This window comes from Sinohyriopsis cumingii, chromosome 8 (genome assembly GCF_028554795.1).
Source record: "Sinohyriopsis cumingii isolate HCF-2022 chromosome 8, ASM2855479v2, whole genome shotgun sequence".
NCBI classification, from domain to species: domain Eukaryota; kingdom Metazoa; phylum Mollusca; class Bivalvia; order Unionida; family Unionidae; genus Sinohyriopsis; species Sinohyriopsis cumingii.
This window is the reverse complement of record NC_142968.1, coordinates 93249247-93276967: the sequence shown is the minus strand read 5'-3', so window position 1 is coordinate 93276967 and position 27721 is coordinate 93249247. Positions and strand designations below refer to the sequence as shown.

General features: G+C 34.7%; 1 protein-coding gene across 1 annotated transcript in view; it reads left to right on the top strand.

The window, feature by feature from the left end:
* Window positions 1-27721, top strand: part of LOC149794153 (coronin-2B-like) — a 174938-nt gene that overhangs the window by 15082 nt on the left and 132135 nt on the right. The window contains exons 2-3 of the mRNA XM_089968234.1: window positions 13089-13162; window positions 17142-17244. Of these exons, the coding sequence (XP_089824360.1) occupies window positions 17224-17244 (21 nt within the window). The 5' untranslated portion in view covers window positions 13089-13162; window positions 17142-17223. The remainder of the gene's footprint in view (window positions 1-13088; window positions 13163-17141; window positions 17245-27721) is intronic.

Genomic DNA, 27721 nt, shown 5'->3' with positions numbered 1-27721 from the left:
CTTCTGCTTGGTTCCTCCTCTTTCCGGCGGAATAACGAAGCGAAAGAAGTCGAGAATAGTCTACCCAAACATTCCGTCTGCATTGAGACCAGTTCCACATGGTGAGGGACTTCCTATTCCAGAACCTCCAGCAGAATATTCTCTTGATTCATCTGACGAAGACAAAGGTGAGTCGACCTGTTCTTCTCCTGGTCCATCAGCATGCAGTGATCCAGATTTTCACTGTGGTGCATCATCAACCCCACACAGAATAACACAGGAAGAACTAAATGACCTGATTCGTGATTTGGACTTATCAAAGAACAAGGCAGAATTGCTAGGATCAAGACTCCAACAATGGAATCTTCTAGAAGAAGATGTCACAATTACTGCATATCGAAAGCGCCACCAGCAATTGGAGCCTTTCTTCAGAAAGGAAAGTAATCTGATATTCTGTTCCGATATTGAGGGCCTCATGAATGCTTTAAAAATCACTCATGACCCACAAGAATGGAGACTATTTGTGGACTCTTCGAAACTGAGTCTCAAGGCTGTGCTTTTGCACAATGGAAACATTCTTCCATCTATTCCAGTAGCGTATGCTGTCCACATGAAAGAGACATACGATAACTTAAGGCAGCTACTGAATTCCATTGAGTATAACAAGTACAGCTGGCACCTCTGTGGTGATTTGAAGGTAGTTGCCCTTTTAATGGGACTGCAGCAAGGATATACAAAATACATGTGTTTCTTATGCGAGTGGGATAGCCGAGCAAGGGAAATGCACTACATGAGGAAGGAATGGACTCACAGGCAGAATGTAGCCATTGGAGAGAAGAATATCCAACACCCAGCTCTGGTTGAGGCTCAGAAAATCTTGCTACCACCCCTTCACATCAAACTAGCTTTGATGAAGAACTTGACCGGACTTTGCCAGCATTCCGATACCTGCATGAAAAATTCCCTCGACTCAGCGAAGCAAAGATTAAAGAGGGAGTTTTTGTGGGTCCTCAGATTCGAGAGCTTTTCAAAGATGACCGGTTCAACAACTTGCTGGAAGGTGACGCGAAACAAGCATGGAATGCTTTTCGCCTAGTTTCTACAAACTTCCTCGGAAATGTTAGGGCAGAAAACTATAAGGAACTAGTAGAAGACATGTTGATGAAGTATAAGAAACTTGGCTGCAATATGTCTCTAAAGATTCACTTCCTTCATTCCCATTTGGATTTCTTTCCTAGCAACTGTGGTATTGTTAGTGATGAACACGGCGAACGTTTTCATCAAGATATCGCAACAATGGAACAAAGATACCAGGGAAAATGGTCCACTACAATGCTGGCTGACTACTGCTGGACACTCCTCAGAGATGCTCCCGAACAGCTGTACAAGAGACAGGCGAAGAAATTTAAGATGTAGTCAATGACTTGATTTTTTATAGATAGGCTATTACAGTTGACCTTTTACTATTGGAATGCATTTCGTTATGTAAACATTAATTTCTTGCAGATTACAAAAAAACTAGAGCCAATTTTGCAATTTGACTGTCATATTCGTGTTCAGCACATAAAAATTGATAAGAATTGACTAATTTTATTTCAGTAACATGACTTTTGTCAAAATTTGTTGTCCAGTGTACTCTGTCTTATTTAACCTATGTTTCAGATGAGAAGATAGATAATCTCTATGATCCAGTGTTGCAAGATAAATGTACAAAAATTGTCATTAGTGATGAATTTAAAAAGGTTGACATCAGTAAGACAATTGTATCGTAAAGCAATTTTATCAAAATGTTAGGACCTGGTTGTCTTATTAGTGGTAAGGTTAATCAACATCTTAATCATATATACTAGTAAAGGCAGAAACACTAAAAAAATCTCATGTCATCGGGAGTGGCATCTTTCAACAAATTGGCAATGCCAGATTAATATTATCATAGTAGTTAATGTAAGGGTTTCTACCCTTTTTTGAAAATTTTCGTTATAACTGTACTTGTTGCGAGGATCATTTTCATATTTGGTATGCTATCCTGGACAAAACGTACTTGCATTTTAGGGTCTTTTGAATGAGGATAAAAGGTATGCTTATTCAGGCATTCAAAAATAAAAAATTTGATCATTGCAGCAAGTACAGTTGTAATGAAAATTGTCGAAATGGGGTAGAAACAACTATATTAACTACTACTGACTTGCATCAGCTTGGTTCTGACCAGGTTTCACTCAGTGAATCCAGCAGAGAAGTTTGAACACCAGGACCATCCAGTCCCTAATGATGAACACTAATGACACTTGCATTAACTTTGAACCCATTTGAAAATATATTCAAAATGTATCTTATGTGACAAAATTAAATGGGAAATTTCAAACATGTGGAAATTGAAGTCCGAGCTTGTGGAATTTCAGTCTGTGCTTGTGCGTTTATTTAAGTCACCAGCCCTGGGTCTGTGTCTAACAAAATTTTACTTTGAGCACTATTTACACTGGTTAACACTGACAAAATGTGTCTAACTCCTGTCATTATCAGTTGTAGATTGAAACCATGCAAATATACATACCTTTAAAAAAAAAATCCATTTCACGGATTCTCATTTTTCCAATATGTAAATCCTTTCTAAGAATTCTTATTAACTACAGTAATGGGACAAATCAACTTCCTACCATAATATGCATTCAGGTAACTACTAAGTATGTGGGGGCCCCGAGTGGCCGAGTGGTCTAAAGCGCTCTTCGTTACGGATCACTGCCATCTCACCTCTGTCTGCGGCGGTTCGAGTCTAGGATTCAGCCAATGTGGGTATGTGAGAAAGCTTGCCAGTAGCTTCTCGTGGGTCGGTGGTTCTTTCCGGTGTTTTCCCGGGTTCTTCCTCCACCATTAATACTGGCCGCCATGTATAGCCTATCGTGTGCTGAAAAATGGCGTTAAACCCCACAACAACTAAGTATGTGATTGCAATGTTACTCATCATTAACACTATTTAGAATGGTCAGGTCTTGCATATTTTATATTTTGAAATAAAATCTCCACACACTTACAGATACTATGTTTAATTAGTTGATATTGTTACTAGAGCATGATTGATGTAAGATAAAGAGATTTACATTCAATACAATTACAATATGAATGCAAAATATCACTAGCAAGAAACATCTAGTTAAGTTTGTTTTGGCTAATAATTTACTGTCATACAGAAATTTTACCTAATAATTTACTGTCATACAGAAATTTTACGTTAGGAATATGCTAGGTTGATAGCATCAACTTCATGCCCAGAAGGTGTATTGCATTATAAAGTGCTATGTTATTATAATTTGTGCATTTTTTAATTTTTTTTATATACTTTTACCAAATATTTTAAGGTTTGATCATTGTCCACTACCATTTTTTCTATTTATGTCAAAATATTAGCTTTTTCTATCAGATGACTTGATTACAAATAAGCAGCTTTATTTTAGCATTAATTTGTGTCCATGTCCTTTCTTTATTAATTGTACCTTATTTAACTTCATTTCACCTATTTCATTTTCTTAATTTGTAGATAGTGGTAAGGGTCATAATGAATTGAAAAAATACACTATTAACATTGTTTCTAACACTGAGTTAACTGTAAATAATGGTAAAAGTGCAGTTTTGTAGTAAATATGCACAAATTATAACAGCAACAAACCACCTCAGAACATCAGTAATGACAGCTTCAAGTGGGACTTTGTATCACACAATTATAAGCAGTGTTACTGAATTGCAGTTATCCACTGTGAGTCACATGGCTGAGTAGTTGATTGATGCTTGTTGTTATGCATATTTAATTTGTAAATACATGTATATTGACTTTTTCCCATGATTATATGTTATTTATATTTACTTTGTATTATGTGATTGACTTTTGTCCATAATTGAAGGTAGGATTTTGGACCTTCCTGACCAATGTAATCATATTGACTTCAGTATGAATTCAGGACATTGGTATTCCCCAGGGAAAAACATGGTTCATGTGCCCTTTGCCAGGTACTTTGCTAAACTTTAAATAGGGAGACCTGACCTTGTTTAGAAGTTGTGTCATCTTATTCCATTAAGATGACATAATATTTTCAGACAATGATTATTGTACCATGGGCCAGGTGGAGACGTATATAAAGTTGTTGACATCAGAATTACTCCTTTCTATCTCAACATCAGTCTTTATTTATTTAAATTATTCATTGGAATTACAAAGTGGTCAGTAATACTTTTGGACTAAATCATTATTTGGGGGTTATTGTGAATTTGTTAAGAGACATTTTGGTCTATGTTATTGTGATACATCAAAACTTTTAGCACATAAACACTATTCTAGACTGTTGGTACATGAGTTAACTTTCAAGATTGGAATTCATTCAGAACACCAGTAGAATTTAATTAGAATACTTTATACATTTAGACACATGATAGAACTTCTAGGACTGTTTGGGATTTAATATGCAATACTGTAAGTTCTTTTTAAATTTCAGTCAAAATAAATAATTTGTTCAATTTTACTTGTTAGTATTTTGTTCTTTTCTTTTACTTAGTTTAAGACCATAGCATTGTAACACTGTTGTGATGGAAGCTCAGTTTGGCTGATCAGATGCAAAGTATTTATTTGAAGATTTCCTGTTTGTAAAAGAAGAAAAAAATAGAATTAGTTACATTTTTTATATGGTATTTATCTTAATTAACGTTGCTTTAAATGCATTAAATAAGGGTGCCTGCATTGAGCAATAATGGAAACTTCCGATTCATGGATGCTGCTATTCTTTAACTTCAGACATTATTCCTGATTCTTATTTTTTACAAGTCCAGCTTAAAAAAATTATGGTATGTTGACATAGTTAAGAGCTTCATGTCGTAACCATATCTATGCCCAGCAGGATTTTTACACTTGTACAGCCTTCTTGCGCTTTGAATTTTGAGCCAGCGCCTTTATACAATAATCAGATAATAATTGCTCCTTCTCCTCCTATGCTCCAGTGTAGGGAGTCAAAGAACTTGTGGCTTTCATGATAGATATACACTGATCCACTTAAATTATTTTTCCATTTTGTTTTTGTCCCGTGTACATTTTCAAAAGTTATTCTTTTGTTGTTGTTGTTGTAGAGTTAAGCACCATTTTTCAGCACAAGATAGGCTATACGTGGCAGCCAGTATTAATGGTGGAGGAAGAAACTGGGAAAACCTTGGAAATAACCACCAACCCACGTTGAAGCTACCGGCAACCTTTCTCACATATCCACATTGGCTGAACTGAGACTCGAACCCACGCATACAGAGGTGAGATGGCAGTGATCCATAATGGTGAGCACTTTAGATCACTCAGGCCCCATTATTCTTCTGTCATGTTGGGATATAGCAAAGCCATACTCCACACAAGACCTGATAAAGAATTTACATGAATGTCTTAAATATAAGATCCAGTATTTTATTTGCCTTACTGGCATCTTTATTAATATACTGTTAAATTTTAAATTACAAAATGACTAGATCATGATCTGCTATCTTCATTCTTCATATCACAGCATTCTGTTATTAATCCTCAATCTACATATTCTCAGGTGTTTTGAAATGTTTTGTGTTGAAGACAAGTTGCCTCTTATTGGCCCAGTCACATGTTTTGATGACATCATCCATCAGTGAGGCATTTTTTATGTTGTTGCCAGACATGATAAAGATTTTTGTCACCAGCAAGGAGTTTTGTAATACAGTCCATATTTTCATGCAAGTCATTTTTAAAGAACAGAAAGATAATATTGTTCCCAAGACACTCCCAAGTGGTACTCCATTTGACTTCCTGACAGTAAATCATTACCACGTATAATAACTCTTTGTTTTAACTTGAATAAAAAGGTTCCACAAAGGCTTTCCCTTTGGGTACCTCCCAGATTATGATTTACCATATGAAAAACACAATTTTCGACCTCCCAGCTGTGTTTATACAAATATGACTTCAAATAAATCTTGAAATGAGAGAAATAGCATTCTAGACACTGTAGTGTTATGTTTATTTAATTTTTATTGTGTTTTATTTTTTATCCATGATTATATGTTATGTATATTTAATTTTTATTGTTTTGTTTTTTTATCCATGATTATATGTTATGTATATTTAATTTTTATTGTGTTTTGTTTTTTATCCATGATTATATGTTATGTATATTTAATTTTTACTGTGTTTTGTTTTTTATCCATGATTATATGTTATGTATATTTAATTTGTTTTGTGTGATTGACCTTTATCTCTAATTGAGGGTGACCACTCTGGTGGCCTAGTGGTTAGAGCATTTGCCTCGGATGCGGGAGGTCAAGGGTTCAAGCCCTGTCAGAGTCACACCAAAGACTTTAAAAAATGGTACTAACATCTGTCTCGCTTGGCGCCAGAATTAGGACGTAAGTGTTATGACTGGTCGGCCTGGTGTAGGATAATGTGACTGGGTGGGACATCATGCTACATGTCTGCAGCATGATGCCCCAGTGCTATACATCACTCTAAACTACTACACTGCAGACATCGAAGCGATAGGACTGAAAAATTGTTAAAGCTACATTAAAAATCCAAAGCACATACACACACACACACCTACCTAATTGATGGTAGGAGTTGTGCCTATCTGACTCGTGTCCATTTTTATAAACAACAACATTACATAGATACTTTTTGTCTGTGATTTTAGATTATGTATTAAGATCATTACTGTTTGGAGGTAAACATGTTTGCATGACCTTTTGATAGTTTCTAGAAGGGATCTTTTCCCTGACTTTAATGGGAACATGACCCGCATCCTGGTTCTCTTATTGTGTCTTTGTTTTATTATTTATATAATTAAGAAGTAAACAGAATTATTTGTTCAATCTCTTAGCATCAGTTGTAGTGGAATGATATATAGTTGTATTCATTTGAGAGGTTTTGACTTATTTATTTAAATTATTCATTGAAATTACTAAGTGCTCATTGACTTAGAGCTAAACATTCATTTTGGAAATATTGTGAATTCATTCAAGGACATTTTGGACATTCAAGACTACTGGCTTATCAGCATATTCAGTATTAGAATTAATTCAGAACACTTGGAATTCTTGTGGAATACTCATTACTTTTGGACTTGTGAAAATACATTAAGCACTGTTTGAGATTTCATTTACAATACTGTAAGTTCTTTATAAATTTTCACTTTGTATTCTAGGGAAATAACTTGTTTGTGTATTCACAAAACGTGCTGCTTTTCACTATTTTCTGTTACGTAGTTTAAGACCATAGCATCATAACAGTAGTGTGTTAAACATGAACCAGTCATTATATGTATAGTTTCACACATAATGGAAAATTATCAAAGAGGCAGTTTATAGTTATAGAGGTACTTCAGAGATAAATGTAATCAGAGATAAACAAGCAGCATGCCACTTGAACTTAATTGACATTTAATAAATAGGGTAATTTTGTGCTTGATAGTCCTCAGCATTACACATTCTGCATAGGTAAAGTACTTAAGTGGAACAACCCAATTGCTTGAAGTAGGAAAATCAGATGTAGGTTTTAATGAAACAGAAGCTATTTTTGCCATGAATGAGAATGAAAAATGATTATTTCACTATTTAGTATGATAGTTAGAAGCACTAGTGGGAGTGTGATTATTGTTTTTGGCAGTTTGTCAATGGTGCTGAGCATTAAGAGGCTTGTGTTAGGACTGGTTGGCCTGGTTTCAGGATAATTTGACTGGGTGGAACATGATGCTACATGTTTGAGGCATGATACCCATCACTGTGCTAGACATCACAGTAAACTGCCTCATTGCAGACAAAGTAGTGATATGACTGAATTTTAAAAAAATTTACTTTAAAAATCTAAATCGCACACTCACACTTATATAAAGAAAAGTTGTTAAAAGAGCAAGTGATAAAGAAACAGGAAGAGTGAGAATCTGATAAATTGCCAAACTCAATCTTGAACTTAATATTTCTCATTAGTTTGTTAATATGTAGGTTTGGAATACTGCATGTACATTTTTTGAAAGGATTTAACATAATCAGTGGATTGAATACTGTAGACTTTCTTTAAATTGTTGAATTATTTATGGCAGTTTTATAAAAATGAATGTATTGGTTACTTTTCCATGATTGCAGATTCTTTATTGCAAATGGAATGAAGCAGAAAGTGATTGCTTGGATTGATGTCCATGAAATAGAAAAAAGATTGCTTTATTTTGGATTGTATACACATCAATTCCATGCAGTCCATCAAAGAAATAAGCCTCTTTCTGTGTTATTGCCATCAATCACTGATCAAAGACAGCAGGGATACAATTAACTGTATGAAAAGAATAAGTCAGCTTCATGCAGACTTTGATGTTCAGACTGAACTTTGAAGACTTGAAACACATTTTTGTTTGTTGGTACATGAATGCCGACAGCCTCATCTTTTCCCTGTACAGAGGTAAATTTTATCTGTAAAATGGTGTTAAACCCATAACAACAATAACAACCCTACTTCTATCAAAAGCTGTAAACTTTGTGTACAAAGCAAAGCAATTGTGACCTATGAATGGTAGCAGATTGTCTGCGTTCCTATAATTAGTTCTTACTTAGCTTTAAATGTGATTCTAGCTGTCATATAAATACTTTTGAAAATTAACAGATTTTTTTGTAAAAAGAAAGTTGGATGAAAAAATATATTTTTATACATTCTTTCCATGCATTACCTAAACCAGACAGAACTAGTCTACTGAGACTTGAACTATTCCATCTGTTTTGCATTTTGTGCAGTTATGCATGCCTGAGTAATCTTATTAACACATTAACCCCTAGTGATGAGTTAATGTGGCAGGAGGTAGTAGCCTACTACCGAGCTCTGTAGCATCATGGTCATGCATGATACACTAAAGTGGGTGGTATTATAGAAAGTTAGACAGATGTAGCTTTACAGTGATACCAGATAATCTAGAATATCTAGTTGCACTACAAAATACAGATAAAAAAATCATTTTTTGGACCCGATTTTTTTTCTACCCAAAATTTGCCCGTGGTCGGAATCCGATTTTGTGTCCATATTTGAGACTTTTTGGTTTCAGATCTAAGGCAAACTGGTATGAACTACAAACATACAGATGAACCTTTGCAAAAAGTAGGATAAGATGGGCATTTGGAATAAAGAGTGGTCTCGATACAAAAATAATGACTCCGTTTAGCAAAAAAAAACAAACAAAAAAACTCCAATTTGTACACTTCTGCTCATGCACGAGCCAAATAGCCAATGAAAAATGATGTTTCTAACACAACTAGGCAGTATGTTATTGAAAGATCACCTGGGATTTGGTATTTTCAGATCTATTCAACAATAGCTTTCAAAATGTGTTATTATTGTTTTAATTTGGAGAGTTTAGGCCAGATGCTGGATATTCTTTGAGGTGTTAAATGTAATAAAAGGATCAAAGGTGGCTCGTGACATTGTCCCAGTTGATGAGAATCATGTTGTTTTTATGTATGTGGGGAATCATTTGGGAAGATAACTCTGCCCAGAAAATCTACTACAGGAACATGGCTAGTAGAATCAATGACAATGTACATTTGCTAGTTATTCATTGCAAACTCCACTACAGATGTTGCCCTTATCTGTCTCAGCCAGCTACAGAGGAAGGGAATGTCATAAAAGTTATAACCCAGATGTTGGCAGTTTGATTTACCATGGTATCACCTGTTACATGGCATTTTTTAAATTTGTATATTGTGACTCTAGCCCTCTAATAAGTAAACCTCTGCTCCTGGTATATTGAAAATGATTTCTGTTTAATTTAGGAATTTTGTTTGCTCAATAGAATTAGATGGGAATTTTGATAGGTGTCCTCACGCATTGAAGATATGCATGTAGATCCTGGAACCATTTTCCCCTTTCCCACTGTAAAATACTTCCAAATCATACAGAATTTCCGGTTTAGCAATTATGCCTGGAATTGTTTGTCTAAAAATAATGGCTGTTGTATTTTTCATAATTTATTGAGGGATCGAGGTTCAATACCTGCCCAGACCAGTCCAGCTTGGCTGCCTTTATAATGTGAGTCCTTGGGAAGTCCTTTTTTTCTCTCACTTGATATAGTCTGTAGTATGGAACAAGTACTGTTAAAACCAATAAAAACAAAGTTGTCTCAAAATGGGGTCACAGCTCAGGCCCAATTCATAATAACCCTTGAGAAATCTCAAAGAAAAGTAAAAACCTCAAACATTAATAATGTCTATAAACAAAATACAATATAAAACAACTTTTGAGCCCACCTTGTAATACTTATGTTCTATGGACAATATTCATTTTTGTATTAACCAGTATTTACCACCATTTAGTATTTTCCCACTTATTAAATGGTCCCAGCATGGAACAGCAGTGGACTACATAATTATACCACCAGAGAATTACCCAGCTGGAAATCATAGTATTGTAGACCATGATCTGTAAGTGTATTGTATGATTATAGGTCAGGCTCTACAAGGTTAGCTGTTGTGTACATGGTATAAACAAACATGGTACATGACAGTCTGTTGCCTGATAGTAGAGATGACATAGAAATGTCACATTTTAGGACCACATGCCTGTGTATTCAAGTTGGGTGTAAATACTTGGGCTCACTCAGAACATTGCAAATGAATTGACACTTCTTCAGCTTAAGTGGCAGAGATAAGATTCACACTTTATCTACAGTTGTAATTCTTCTATCTGCATGACAGTTCGATCAATATAGCATAAAACACTGTACAGTGTTCCAATTTATCTAAAGCTTTCCTCAAGAAAAGTAACCATCTGATTACGTGAACTTGAAGGCAACCAAAAGAAACACATTTTGTACAAGGAAATTTCCATACCAAAAAATGGTCCATTTTATATGAAACCACCTTTTCATGGTAGGTGTGGTGTCATTACAGGGATTAAATCAAAGTCCTTAGGAGCCATAATAGCTCATCTCCTAATAAGAATATTTAAGAATAATGCAGAATATCCATAATAGTCTTTGTTACATTTGAATAAAATTCTTCCCATGGAGGCTAATATTTTCGCCAGAATGACAAGCCCATGCTCCATTCCTTTCATCTGTGGATGAACTGGTAGCTCAGTTGATAGTGTCTGGATCATAATCCTAAGGGTTCTGAGTTTGATACCCGACGTGGTCAGTTGCCGCTGTCATTTGAAAGACATAGGTTCCAACTCCTTGGCATGTTGTTGCCAAATAAAGTGCAGAAAGTGCTATTAAAAACCAACTAACACCCAATCATCGAAGAAGATGGGATAATACCCTTACAAATTCACCCAAGACATCACATTGTAATTGACACTTATGCATCTGAAGTGACATAAGATTAGCACCCTGTGGACAGATGTAATTCTCTGAGCAGGAAGTCATTTCTGATAGGTTAATTAAAGTAAGCATATCATGAATTCTGGGAATTCCAAAATCATTAGGTCATGAAACTATCAATGCTGGTCAGATCTTGCTGTTACATGTAGATTTGATTTTAGTCATATTGAATTTATAGCCAGTGTTGTGCCTTGTGCAGAATTAAATTTGAGTGTATTTATAATAGAACATGGTCAGGTGTGACTACTCATTGATGTTGTGACCTGTGAATTATAAGTGATATTCTGTGTTCTACCTTGTATATGCTATGCCAAAAGAAATATGTTGATAAGCACTGTCTTCACTGAAGTGATATTATCTCTCTGCTTTATCATTCCGTTTCTCCTGCCCTAACATGCTTCGCTCCTGACTGACCACACCCCATCCTTTAAAGATGGATCTGGATTCCAACACCATTTCTTATACACAAATAATCTCAAGTATATCATTAGGTTGGAAGTTTATTTTAAATGAAATAGAAGAAACACAAATCATTATGCAAATTTGCATGCATGATCCAGTGGTTGGCAAGAAGGCATGGAACTGAAAAGACATGGATTTGAATCCTATCAGTGCGCCAGACTCTTTTCTCCAGTTGCCTTGGTGCTTAAAAACCGAATTTGTTGCTGTGGTGTAAAACACCAAACTAAACCAAGCAAACATTTGCATACAGAGACTAATGTACATAATTTTTAATGTCAATTCATGCACCAATTTATGCTGGGACAAAGAAACATTTACCTTTATACAGGAAGTTGACCATGGACTCTGTTGTGGGAAAATGGTGGTACATACATATACGAGGGTGGTAGATCCAAAGCAGGAAAGATTTACATTTTAGCAGAATCTTGATTATTTTTGAATTTATTGGATTATTTTTGAAGACATTGTACTTTGCTACGTCTGTCATTGTTGCAGTTAATCAGTCTGTTCTCATGGTAACCTTATGTCTCTGCCAATTGAGATGTTGATCATGTTTGTTAAAGCATTTCACCAAAGATGAGATGACGACAGTTTTTGTTTCAGATGCTGGATGCAGTTCTAGAAATGGGTGTTGTGGGTGGGTGTCAGAAAAATAATTATTAAGAAAAAAGTTAAAAGAAAAAAGTATGCATTTTTGGGATGGCAACCATCTCAGTTTTTTATTGAAATTGTAAACGTTAAGTTACAACATTTCAGCTAGACTAAAACTGGTCATTTACAAATTTGCACAAGTCAACAATTTGAAATGGAGCATATTGCTTTGTGAAAAATATGACCAGATTTCTTGAGATATGTTATTACATGTACATTTTTGTAGAAGTCTTACAGGATGATGTGGGGGCCCCGAGTGGCCGAGTGGTCTAAAGCGCTCTTCGTTACGGATCACTGCCATCTCACCTCTGTCTGCGGCGGTTCGAGTCTAAGATTCAGCCAATGTGGGTATATGAAAAAGCTTGCCAGTAGCTTCTCGAGGGTCGGTGGTTCTTTCCGGGGTTTTCCCAGGTTCTTCCTCCACCATTAATACTGGCCGCCATGTATAGCCTATCGTGTGCTGAAAAATGGCGTTAAACCCCACAACAACAACAACAACAGGATGATGTGTCCTTAAAACTATTTTCAAGTACAAGGTACATATACAAATATAAGTAGACTGTATTGCAAGAACAGTTTGTAAAGATCTTGAATTATTTAAAGAAACACCACACATTATTATGTTTTTGTCTACTTTTCATCATCTTTTTATTCCAGTTACATTGATGTTGAGAAACAACAGTAAAAAGAACAATTAATACAAACACCAAACCCTCACCGACAAAATGCCTGTAAGTAGTCAACATTTGTGTGTACGTGTGATTGTAAGATGTCATGTCCTTGCTACTTATTGCTGTTATTACTAGGAGATACAAATTTTCTTCAATCCATCCATCTGTCTGTACATTAAAAATTTTTTGTACCTGTCTTAAGCCAGGGACATTGTGTCATTCTTATACTCCTTTGTTAAGTTTGACATGGTATTTTACATTGTTCATCCTTTCAATAACATTTGCTTTTCCTGCCCACAACTTTGTAATGGTTGGATGAAATTTTGCCCAAGTAACTATCATGACTTAAATGGTGTCTCACGTGTAACAGCCTGCCCCTGTCTTAAGTTCTACATCATGTCAATGGGAAAATATAATTTTGACTTCTGTCATCAAACATTGCCAAAGTGTGCATCATGACTTGGTGGTGACTGTTGCATAGCATTGGTGGCACTCTACATTTATTTATTTTGTATATGGTTAGACTTATAAAGACAAACAGTTTCCCAGGTTTTCCTGGTTATACTGGCTATTTAGTAAAGAACTTGTTCACCTTAGGCATTGGTAAAAGAACTTTCAATTACAATTATTTTGGTGTTTGATCGATGGGTGTAATTTGGGTTATAGCATTTACAGCTTTGCAATATTCAAATGTGCCTCTGTCAAGAGTACAGAATGCAGTTACATTACAAATATAATTAAATTTAATAAAAGAAGAATGAAGCAAACAATGCAGATTAAATATACATAACATAAGGGAACTAATGTTCATTATTAGGCTCCATGACTTAAGATACAATAGTGCTGTGGAACTAATATTTATTATTAGGATGCCACGATGAGATACAGAGCTCTATAGTGCTCATATCTCAGCAAAAACTTAACTCAGTACCATTCTGTAGAGGAACTCATTTATACATAAATTTGTCCCATTTAGGCCAAAATTAAAATATGTTAATTTCTGGTAGGCTTATCATCCCAGTTTTTCATTGCCAATGCAAGTTTTTTTTCTCCTTAACTTGTTCCCTTCAGCAATTGTCTTTTTAAAAAAAAATTGCATTAAAGTATTTGTATGGCAATATCTAAATTGTAAATTGTCACAAATTTGCACAAACATGCTAATCTGTGAGAAGCTAACTTTTTAAACTTGGAAGAAGATATTTTAGTATTAAATCCCAGAGTACTTCACCGCATCCTGCTTTGAAATTAGCAAAGTAGTATTTTTGTATGCAAATGCTTGACATTGAAGTGTTTCAAGTAATGTCCAGTATTAAAATAACGTAAATTTCATTTCTTATTTGTGTTAGCTTCTGTACATGTATTATGTGTTGATGAAGATTTTGGCCCCAGGCCTGTATTATATTTGCATGCCAGCCATAAGCAGAGTTTATATGTTTTCTATCCAATCCATCTCTCTGTTAAGTGGTTTGTTACCTGTTACATTTTGCAAGATAACTTGCGTTGAACAAATTCTAAAGTTTTCAAATGAATGGCATGCACTTTGGGTAAGAAAAGAACTCTTATACATTTAGGGGTCACAAAGCTCAAAGGTTATGGTAATTTACAGAATGGAGGACAAAATTGGTTTCCACAAAATAACAATGTTCATCACAGACCTGAACTAAATGTAGAGGGTGACTTGTACTTTAGGTTAGGAAGAAATCTATTGATTTTATGTTTAAAAAATTCCAAGGTCGCTGTGACTGATTGAAGAAAAATGGTTCCAGACAATACCTTTAGTTCTCCACCATCTACATTTACCCATTTGTGTGGTTGGCTTAACTTGGGGTAAGAAATAACCATTGTGATTTAAAAGGCCAAAGGTCATGGTCAAATTAATTGAAATAATAAAATAGTCAAGGTTGCTCAGTGATAAAAGAGAAGGTTACTGTACTGAAAGCATAAAATTAATTTCTGCACAAAAATGTTAGTTCACATTCCATACCTATACCTAAAGATCGTGGATGGCTGCCACTTATGATCAAGAAGAAGACTATATTTGGGGGTTGAAATGTCAGAGGTCAGGTTCACTGAGTGAAGAAGAAAAAATCAGCTCAAATACATATCAGTTAATACATACTTGGAATGATTTGCTCCTGTCGATTGAAGAAGTATATAGATTTTGTGCTCAGTAGGTGAATGGTCAAGGTCACTGTTGCTGAAAGAGGAAAAATGGCTTTTGTACATTAATATCAATTTTATGTCACAGACTTTTTACCAAACTTTTTGGATGGCTTTAACTTAGGTTAAGGAAGAACTCTGTTCATTTTAGGGTCAGGGATCATATTCACAGTGATTGAAAGAAGAAATGGTTTCTACAAAAGTATTTGGGTTATCTAAATAGAGTACTATTCAACAAGGAGCATAATGTACATGAATTGTGCTTTTGTTTATGTGTGAAGACCAGTGGTCAAGAGATGGACCAGTGCACTATATGTGCTTACATTTTGCCCAAATGGTACATGAGTCCAGGATTATTAGAAACATCTGTCTGCACTGTCTATGGAAAATTCTGTGTTAAATTCATTTTAGGAGTCTGGTATTTGGAAATCAGCTAGAAGTGAGAACTTCTGAAGTCTTTCTGTTATAGCTGGGAGAGACAAACTTTGACTAGCTGAGTTTAAACATGGTAAAGTTTCCTTCTCGGTGTCAGTTACTGTTAATCATTGTATGGTTACACCGATTTTGGGACCTGGGGACACATAATTTTAGTCCATGCATTATAGAACATATGCAATAAAAGCTAATGTGACCTCGATAGCAGATTTAACTCTGTGCTTTTTGCCAACATATTTGTGTCATGCTCAAGACACTATTGTAATTGTCAGTAGTTGTTTTCTGTTGTTTTTAAGAACCTCAATTGAATTGAAGTGAATTGATAAAATGATTTTCAATGGAAAAACCTCATAACATTATTAATCAGATAGACTAAGTGTACTTTATAAATTACAGTAAAATAACTCAAACATTAATCACTGAAATACTTTACATGAAATGACTTAGATAACTTCCTCAGTCCTGGCCTTTCTCTTGCCTGTAACACTCTACAACTTTAAACAGCTGAAAACTTGAGCAAATTCTTAGAGCCTGCAGCAATTTGAGTTTCTGAAATGTTAAGCTTAAAATACTAGCAAATTAGTTAATGATGTTTCATTACCATTGGATCCAATTTTTATCACTTTTTTGCCCAGCTGGTTATTTATCCCATTTCCTTGTTTAATTTATTTTTCTTTTAATTCTTTCCCCCCCTGCAAAAAGCTTGATGCATGCCTGTTAAACAGTCAGCAGGAAGCGAGTCAAAAGACAATGCAGTGAAACTTGGCTGGTCATTGTTGGACTCAAACATCTCTATTTTTGTCTTTTTTTCACAGTAGACTTTTGAAAATTACAAAGTTATTGGCTTAGGTAATCTAGATTGTATATTAAAATATTACAAACTATTGAAGTGGTAGCTGGCAACTCTTCTTTTTACCATTGAATAATAATTTATTGACGTCATGCCCAAAAGACTATACTAGTAAGCCTTCTGAAAACAAAGAGCACCAAAAGTGAATCTCTTGGGCTGAGTATTCACTCTCCAATGATTTCTTCAGGGTCCAACGATTTAAAAAATTTGATTTAAGCCAATGGGCTAGCAGGAAAAGATTCAGGTAGCTCATTTTGAAATTCACTAGCCCATGAAGAAAAGGCACTTTAATTTGAAACTGTAATGTTAAGCCTTTCTGGGCTTTTTCTCGTTTTGATCCATTAGTAATAATTCTTCCTTGTGATGTTTTGTATATTTTAAAAATGATGCATCACAAGTTTTAAAATTAAATCATCTGCTCACTGGGCTTCCAGAATTCAATCTATTGTATGCCAGAATTCAATCTGTTGTATGCCAGTCCCAGCACTCTGGTAGCAGCTGGACTGTCCGCTCAATTGAAATTACCTCTCTTTATGTCTAATTTCTGTTTAATTTGTTTGCAATAAATCTCTTGATGTTTTTTGTCTATTTCAGCATAATGTCTGATTTGTGTTTCACTTTTTGGGATTCCTCTGAACTCATGCCTTAATGTGTCTTTCACCTACAAGAGCACCAGATGAGTTCAGATACAATTGAGGTATCTTTTGTACGCTTCTTGTATGCTGCAGAATGCAATAAAACATCAATACTTGCTACAGTGTTTGCCATATGGAATACATACAATTCATTCATTCATTTCGAGCTGGTGTTGTGACGTGGTACTTTAAATTTTCACTTTTAAAATATTATAAATTGCCAAGTCCAGTTGTAAAAAAATGTGTAGTGGTCACTTGCTTGATATGAAGGCCCTCACACTGTTGCCTCATAATAAAGATAATGCCATTGTTTGAATTTTTTCTCATTGCTACTTGAATTTTTTCACTTAATTTTAGTTCTAGGCAAATGAGACACAATTAAATGCAATTTCACATAAATATTAATATGTTTGTGTTTTGATATACAGTATTATGTGACACTTCCTTGTTAGAACCAAACTCAGTGAAAGTTTCCTTCAATTATAATGGAAGTCACTTGTATGGCTCTGTAAATATCAGTATAAAGAGGTGCACTGTATTGTTATGCATTCATCGTGCAAACGTGCATGTGTTTTTGATGTATTAATTATTGCATTTATATCAAGCATGCATACTGCATGTACATTACTAACCTCTTTCTCAGATCTGGATTTTATCCCGGCTGTCTGTAATTTTTTATACATCAGATTTGTTGTACACAGGAAAACAGAAAAAAATCTTGCTTATTTTCTCTGCTATAGTTATTTTTTCTTCATGAAAGGTATGCGCAGTTTATAAAGTTAAAGATTAATTATTCATAATTTTAACAATGATTTTCTGACAACCCAAGTTATGACTGAAAATAATATGAAAATTGCAAATACTGCAATAATATTGTGACTATCAGTAAAACAAAATTTCCAGGCCACTTTGATCCATCATCACAAGCCATGGGGAAAAATAAGAGTCTAACTGTCAGCAGGTGGTAGAGAAGTGCAATCTCCACCACTCCTTATGGTATTTGGCTGTCATTATCCAGGAGATGACCAACCACAATGTTATTGCCTGCCTCCAGTAAACAATAAAATAAACTATGAAGATAACAGATGGTATAACAGAGATCTGAGCAGAGATTTAGAATAGAATAACGTGAGCCACTTTATGTAAAATATATCAGATTAATCAATGACATAAACAAAATTAAATTGAACAAGACATTTGTTTGATTCTCAGAATAAAGCTACAAATTTATGCAAACTCAACTATTCTGTTACACTGATAGAACAAATTACTTCATATGATCAAGTGACTGACTGAACTCATGCTGCCGGCATGTCAGCATCACCTGGTGTTTCCGTTCTTTCTCAAATCACTGTTGGTGGTAGGTCTGTGTTTCGTATTTATTTATTTCTCTCTATTTCTTCAGCCTCTTCGGGTCATCACCCTCTTGGTTGCAGAATGCATTCTCTATCCACAATGCAGTATAATATGTAGCTATCTTTTTTCAAGTGCAAAAATAATACCCAACTTAAATACATGTCAGGTTTTTTTCTTATCCTTGGATTAACCAATATTCCTACTCTTCTGTGTCAGATATCATCTATTGAAATTCAGTAGAAATAGCTTTGGTCATTTTGCAGCCTAAAACATAATCACAATCCTATTATCATGAATTTTTGTCTTGTCTAGTGTTCTCATATTCCGACTGAGACCATGACACAATTAGCCCTCACATATGCTATTACTACCATGCTGTGACTCTAAATTTACTAGCTGAACTAAGCCAGTTGGCACACATTCCTCAGTTTTTGGTTGAGGAGAATTTTGTGACACATATCATTTAAGACAGTTACTTAACAGATTCACTTGTATAGAAGTAATGCATGAAATACGATGAATACATGATGCATGATGCTTATTACATACTCATTCAAATAATGAAATATTGTATGACATTCTTTCAATACATGAATCATATAACATGCACAGTTATGTCTGAAGTTAAGGAAAAATTGAAGTATGAATTTAAAATGAATAATTTAACAAATTGTCAGATAATTACAAATTTACATCAATGAACACATTGTATGTAATTGAGACAATTCCTTTGTGTGTTCTTGAGCTATCACTTGCTTATAATCAGTGAATTGTCTGTCTCTAAATCTCTGGCTCCAGGTCTCTAAGATTTTCTAGACCCATGACAATTTATTTATTAAAAGAAATTACTTATTAATTTTTCCTTGGAGTCCTTCAGCCTATCCCCCAGGGCAGAAAAACTGGGAACACACACACCCTCATTTATCATAGCCAATCAGGATTATGTCTATAACCACAAAAAACTTTTATCACTCCCATTGAAGTTAGAATAATACTCTCTAGTCAACCATTATTAATAACAATTCTGGAAAATATTATTTTATGACACCTGTTCCAACTGCCCCACAACTGTCTTTGTTTCAAACTGTTTGTCACTTACTGCTATTGACCTTGTGTTAACATTGCACTTGTATCTGGCTCTAACTTTTAACGAGCGAGTCCTAATTAAAATTTAGTTCATACCCCAAACAGGGCAGATGTATCCCTCTCAGTCTAACCTATATGTGTAACTTAATGCTTGAGTGTCATGCTGATTATGATTGAATGTACAACCAAATTATCGCTAAAACTTTTGCACCTAACTTACAGTAGCAGCTTTTAACCCATGGCTTGTGATGATGACTTTGGTCAAGCTTTATATGTTCTTGGATGTGTATATTTATCTATTTTGACTGCTCAGGGGGCCTAGTGGTTAGAGTGTCTGCCTCAGATGTAGGAGGTGTGTGTTCGATCCCTGGCCAAGTCATACCAAAAATGGTACTAACAGTTGCCTTGCTTGGCGCTCAGCATTAAGAGGTTAGTGTTAGGACTGGTCGGCCTGGTGTCAGGATAAACCATAAACTGCCACACTGCAGACATTGTAGTGATATGACTAAAAAAAATTGTTAAAGCTACATTAAAAATCCAAATCACACACACACATATCTATTCTGATTGAATGATTTTGCCATTCAAAGTTTTGAAAGTTTCATGTTACAGTAGGTGTACACTGAAATACTTAGAAATTGTCTGCTTTTGATTACATTGTAAGTACCATACATAAACAATGATTTACTCCAAATCATCATAAACAAATATTTGACTTCTGTGACTTTCATTGGAAGATGAAATCAAGGTGATCTGGGACATGAATGAAAGCTCTTTTTCTAAATAAAACTTCCACCACAGCTTTTCCATGAATGAGTTGTAGATTTTCATACACTGGATAGTAATAATGATGAGGCAGTGAATACAGCGTCACTTGTATTCTGTCAATCACATACTGCTATCTGACTCATTTTAAAAAGGTGAACAACTCAATTTGTATCACATTAAGCTTTTAATATTTGAGGCAAATAAAATCCACTTAGGCTGTTATTTCTATTTTATCTCATTATCTCCAGGAGATTCTTTTTATTTTTGCCTGAAATGCAGGCAGGAAATTCATTTTTGGGGATACTTTTGATTGTATCCAAACACTTGTTTTAAAGAGATTTTCATTTAGCTGCAGTGTATAAGATGTTATTTTCAATTTGTGAATGTGCAGAAGGGTGAAAATTGTCCTTCTTTTATTGTTCACATATTTATTCCCCAGATTTTGTCTCCTGGCAATTATTGTTCCTAATCTTAAACAAAGGTTCATCTGTGTGTGTGCAGCAACTGTTCAGACCAGCCTGCTTTAGATCTAATGCATAAAGTCTGCATTATTTGGTAATTTTGTAGAACTGCATGATGTGCATCTTTTTCTTTTCTGTAATACCTCCTGCTTTGGTGTATAATAATTGATGTTGACATTACGAAGTATAGAAGTAGGGTACAGCCTCATGATGGCATGAATGGTTAATGAGGTAATGCCTAAATATGCATTGCCAATAACATATTAACCATTTATTCTCAATATTTATCTGAACATTTTTGAGAAATTCTGAGACCATGCAAATTGGAGATTTTGAAGGCATAGTGAAGGATAAGACTTTAGTAATATAGTAAACCGGAGACATGGAAACAGGTCTTGACTTTGTTAAAATTATGGGTGGGACTGTTTGTTGCAGTGTAATTTCTTAATATAATTTCCTTTATTTTGCAACATGAAATCCAGTTTTTTAAATTCAAATTAACTTTAATCAGTAATGGTTTTCATTTTTTTTTGTTTTTTGCAATAACTTGGACACAACAAATAAACAATTTAGCATAAGTTATTTAGGTGGCATTGTATAGACAAGCAACAGACATTTAATGAAATTGTCAGATATTTTGGTGAAAATGACCATTTCCAAAACAGGTCTAATGATGCCTGTCAATTTTGCCATCCAACACAAAGCCACGAGGCTGATTTCAGTAAACATTTTCAGTTTTGGCATTGATGCTCTTTATTTTCTCCTAACCAACGAAGTTGGGAGGACACACAGTATGTTGCCTTTTTTATGTGTTCATTTGTTTAATCATTTGGTATATGTTCAGTATTTTGGGCCAAGTTTCACTTACACTTGTATCAAATTGGCATGTTGATGCATGTCAGAAAAAGTAGTCTTATAAAAAAACTCTGTCATTGTGACCCAATTTTGATATACGTCTAATTTTCTATTTGAACCATTTGTTTATTACATCTGCAATATCTTAGACCCAATTTCAATTAAGCTAATGACATTTGGTATGTGGATGCATCTCGGCTAAGGTAACTCAATTATACCATAACTAGGTTACAGTGTTTTGTATTTTCAGCCATTCATTCATTTACTGTGCCTTATTTTCATTATTATTTGCAGCCATTTGTTCATTACACCCTCAATATTTTATACCCCTTTTCACAGAAACTGATGAAAATATGTAATGTGAATATATCTCAGCAGTGTAACTAAACCATTCCAAAACTATTTCACTGACCTAAATTTCATGCTTGAGTGACTTTTGTATTTCCATGTACAGCCTCAGTATCTTGGACCCTATTTCACCTACAGTCATCAAAATTGCTGTGTGGATGCATGTTTGGGAGAGTAACTTTGCAATGCCAAAACATGGTCACTGTGACCAAATTTGCAAGTTTGAATGACCTATCATTGACTTCCTAACTTCATGCCTCTCCTTGATTTGTGCCTCATGTTGTGACCTCACCCTTTTTTTGACAGTGACAGTAATAGCTGATTAAGAAATATTTGATGAAATAAAATTTAAATACATACTAGATCCAAATGATAGACCATATTTGCCACAAGGTTGTAGCTCAGGAGTGAGCGTTAGCTGTTCAGGTTTGGACCTATGTTCACATGTTGGTTTTCTTTACCTTTTTTACTAGCAGGAAACCCATGACAGAAATTTTTATAACAAAACTTTATGATCTTACTAAAATTATTAATATATACCATATTTGCTGGCCTGTAAGTCAGTGTGGAGTACAAACCAAATTTGTACATTCTGTAAATTTTCCATCCTTCAGCCATAATTTATATAAGTAAATGCTGAGTATAAAACAAGGCCTAACCAATACCTTGGCTTTGTCTTCATCACTTTGTTCCATGCAGCATCACAAATTTGATCATATCTCTAACTCAGATTTTCAGGTCAGCGTCAATAATTAGCTAAAAGTACATAATTCATTTCACTTGAAGTATTTTAAACAAATTATGTACTTTTAGCTACAATAATGATCTTACCTAGCCATTTATTTAGTTACAGATACAATAAAATTCATGATTACTGGCATAACTGTATGCAATTTCAGGTTCCCAGCAGTTGATAAATTGCATCACTGGGGCTAAATATGTACTCCATTGCATTTTTCTTTGTGGGGGGGGGGAGAGACAGAGAGAGAGAGAGAGAGAGAGAGAGAAAAAACCTAACAAATAGTAAATGGACTGATACTTGAAAATGATAGACTTTTTTAAGGAATCATCACAATAAATGTTTCAGATGTTAAAATAAAATTCTGTTGTGACATAAAAAGAATAGAAAATTTAGACACATTGAATTAAGATTATTTATACATGTAACAGTGTTTCCTATCGTCAGGGTTCCCCTGGGTCCTGGAATCCTGAAAAAGTGTTGCAATGTATAAAATGAATTTCAGAGTCCTGGAAGCATTATTGAATTTCTCAAAACTTTGCAGAGTTTTGAAAAAGTCATGGAATTTCTGACAATGGATTTAAAAAAAATTGATAAATGATAATTGCTGAGTGCCAATTAAGATAATGTGTTCCAAACACTGAACAATTACAATTGATAAACGGAATATTGTGGTGCTTGAGTTTTATGAAATGGCCTTAGAAAAGTTTTGGAAAAGTCAAGGAGTTTGTTTGTTTGCTCATTAATCCCTGGCGCCTCATTTACTTGTCAAGAGGTAGTAGCCTACTTCTGAGCTCTGTAGCATCAAGGTCATTTATGATAAACTAAAGTGGGTGGTATTATAGAAAGGTAGATAGATGCAGCTCTACAAAGGTACTAAATTATCTAGACATTCTAGTTGTACTGCAAAATACAGAGGGAAAAGCATAACGTTTTGGACCCAATTTTTTCCACAAAATTTGCCTGTGGCCGGAATTCAATTTTATGCCAGGATTTTAGACTTGTTGGCCTCAGATCTAAGGCAGACCAGTTTGAACTGCAGACAGACAGGTGAACCTTTGGAAAAAGTAGGATAAGATGGACATTTGAAATAAAGAGTGGTCTTGATACAAAAATGATGGGTCCATTAAGCAAAAAAAAAAAAAAACTCCTACTTTTACTCTTCTGCTCATGCACCAGTGAAATAGCCAATGAAAAATGATATTTCTAATACAACTAGGCATTAAGTTAACTGGAAATCTCTTGGAAGTCGATGAATTAGGATGTATTCAGAAATAGCCCCCAAAATGTGTTTCTGAATCACATTTCAGGCGAAAACATCAAAAACCTCTAGGGGTTAATGAGTTAAGTTCCTAGGAACCTTGCAATAGTCAAAATGATCATTAATAGCAACATCTCTGGAATTTTGATCTTCCAACCCACTGAGTCATCAGTATTCCCAGTTCTTTGATTGCAAACTGTTTCAAAGGATGTCTTTGTTTGACACAGCAATAACCACACAGACACACACACGGACAGGTACACCACACAAACACAGTTTGAGCAATTTATTAAGCTGGTCATCTTGTGTAATCAAAAGAAAAATGTCATTAGAACAGTTAATAATAATTCTCAATTAAATAATTTCATCAAAACATTTTTTTTTTTTTTAGAATTGAAGAAACCCATTGCATAGACATTTAAAACAGTAACTATTGTAGTACTACCAGATTCGTTGTCCTGATTTGGTTCATAAATGATTATCTGTTTTAAATGAAGAAACATTTATTCTTATGAAGATGGTGTTAAATGCATTGACATGGCTAAATGTGCAGTAGTCATTTGTTTTGCAGGTGTTACAGTTATAAACGTTAAAATAGAGACAAGTAGGACAGTCTAATCTACCTGAAATGAAATCTTGTGTCGCAGTTTTACAGCATTTATTGAATTAAAAATTTTTAAGATCTCCTGCTGTGTCTGAGTTGGTTCTGGTACTCAAATAAACTTTCTCCTTGAATTTCATAGGATTCTCTCTCTCTCTCTCTCTCTCTCTCTCTCTTTCTCTCTCTCTCTCAAATCTCTGAAGTACACATATAAACATTGTAAGCATCAGGTGACAGCTTGTTATGCATGAACAATATTTCTAGCTGTGAGGTCATAGAAGAACCTTGTTGCACTGGTTGAAATATCTCATCTCCGACCCACTTAATAATTTGGTAGGTATCAGCTGCATGACTAGAATATTGTAGATTATCTTTTCAGGTGACTTTGTCTGGATTGATTGATAGAAATATTAAAACCATATAAATTCCGGATAGGGATGGTTCTTGTCCTAAGACACACATATACCCCTCATACTGCTTTACCTACACTTTACCATCTACCTAGCTACATGTACCTACCAACCAACCGACCTTGTGTACCTGAATCCACATGTACCTACCTATTTGCCAGCATATATATTAGATACTTATATACATACAACACATGAATTGCTTTTTAAAGGATATTTATGTATTTTTTACTTTCTAGGGCAAGCATAAACTGCTCTTGTTGTAAAATGTTCTCATGCAGTATATCAAAATTAAAGTAATTTCATTAACCAGTTAGATTAAAAATATATATATTGCTGTTGATGAAAACAGCAATACGAAATTGAGAGCAGGTGGCTACAGTGATTAGTAATTTTTGCCAGTATTGAAAGATAATTAGGCTTCTGAAGACTTCAAGTTTGATACAAGCATTTTTCATGAGGTACCAATTTTGATGAATTTTGTGTGTAACCACAATTTTAAAGACCCCGTTAGCAATGATATTTATCTGGAAACATTAAGAGGACCTCTTCACAAGTCCAGGAATTTAAACACTGATAAAAGAGTACATTTTTGCTAAACCATGAAAATTGATACCAACAAAAAAACATTAGTCTCGGGTTTCTGGTCAGTCTGTATATATGTGCATTAAGTGATGGCAGAACAGGGTCTGTTTTTTTGTTTGCAGTTGGACCCTGCTTGTATGTGAGTTTATATAGTACTAGTAGTGATTGGTTTCTGGCCAGGATGTACATGTGTATACTTTCATTTTACGATGGCAGACCAGGGTCAGTTTTGTTTGCAGTTTGACTCATCTTGTATGTGAGTATATACAGTCCTGATAGGTGTCAAGGGCAGTCTGTATCCACTGCATATACTTTTGTCTTGAAGAACCACATTGTTAGGCTTCAGTAGATAGTCTCTTAAGACAGGTTCTTCTTTGGCAAAGTCAGTTTGATTTTCCTTCTCAGCCCTTTTTATTATTAATGATTTTGATGTTGTGTATTGGCACTAAAAGAGTTGATATGACATGTATTTGCATATTTTTTCCTCAACAAAATCAATGATACAGAAGTTCTTACTAATGGATCAAGATGCTTGATTAAAGTTTGAGCAGGTTTAACCAAGTTCTTATTATCCTGTATGTAAATCAGATGCACATAAACAATATGGCGATCTTCCTGTAAATGACATCCCCATTTTAGTGCTCCTTAATCCATGCCTTAGGTAGCATGGACATCAGGTCAAGTTAGTTTATGGTGTGGCCTAGTATCAGTTATACAGCTTGTCTTGTTCTTTGTGCATCATGCATCCATCAACTTTTACTGGTGTCTTAATTTAAAAAAATAGACAACAACCAATTTAAACCAAATTTGGCAAATGGCATCCTTGCACAATTTCAACCAAACTTGGCAAAGACCATCCTGGCATAGAGGGTTTTCAAGTTGTGCAAATGATCAATGTGCAAATACGGCAGCTGTTTTTAAAAGTGGAAGAAAAAATTCAGAGGACTTCTTCTGAAAAATACTCTCCAGAATTCAACCAAATTTTACATAGAGGAGTTTTTTTCCTGCTGTTGTGGGCTTGATGCCATTTTTCAACACGAGAGGCTATACATGGCAGCCAGTATATCTGGTGGAGGAAGAACCCAGGAAAATCCTGGGAAGAATTACTAACACACAGGAATCTTTCTTAAATACCCATGTTGGTCTAATCAGAGACTCGAAACAATGCAGATAGACTGATGTGATATTGTCAGTGATCTGATCTGTATAGGTGAGCACCTTAGATCATGGGGCCCTTTGACAGAAAGCATCACTTTGAAGTTTTTAGATTTTTACAAATAATGCTGATCTTCCATAAAATATAGTCACCTTTACTAAAATGGTAAGAAAAAAAAACATTTTATGGTTTCTTCTGTAAAAAAAAATCCAAGTCTCAGGTATTTAACCAAATTCCACAGAAAGCATCCTTGCATAAAAGGCATTAATTTATTTACAAATTATGTCAGCTGTCAGATATATTGTTCATCACTAAAATTAGAAAATCTTTGAAATGATTTCTTCACAATAGCTGCTCAGCAAAATCTGACAAAAATTGACAAAGTATCCTGGCATGAAGGACTTTCATATAATGCCATTTCACCATAAAAAGTACCACTACTTTCAAATAATAGACAAACCTTGAAATGAATTCTTAAAGACAACTCAACAGAATTTGACCAGATTTGACAAACAGAAAGTGTCCTAGCTTGACGACCTTTCAGATTACAGCCATTAGTTGTGGCCACTATTACTAGAAATAGAAAAATATTTAATCAACTTGCACTTTAAAAAAACCCACTGCTAGACAGATTTTGACAGAAAGGATCTTGGCAAGAAGGCCTTTCAAATTCAGTACTGGAGAATTTATATTGATGAGCTATGAGACATGGATTAACATTAAAGAATTTGAGAAACCTTGAAATAATTATTTTCATCCCGTATGCAGTGAACAGCAGTGGACAAATATTCTTCAGAAAGCATCTTACAGACTCAGATTTCTTCATCAGCTGCTCATTTATTTGGCTGTCAGGCAGATATAAGCCAGTTGAGTGCTGTCAGGCCAGTTTAGGCCTCTTGTTATCATTTTTATC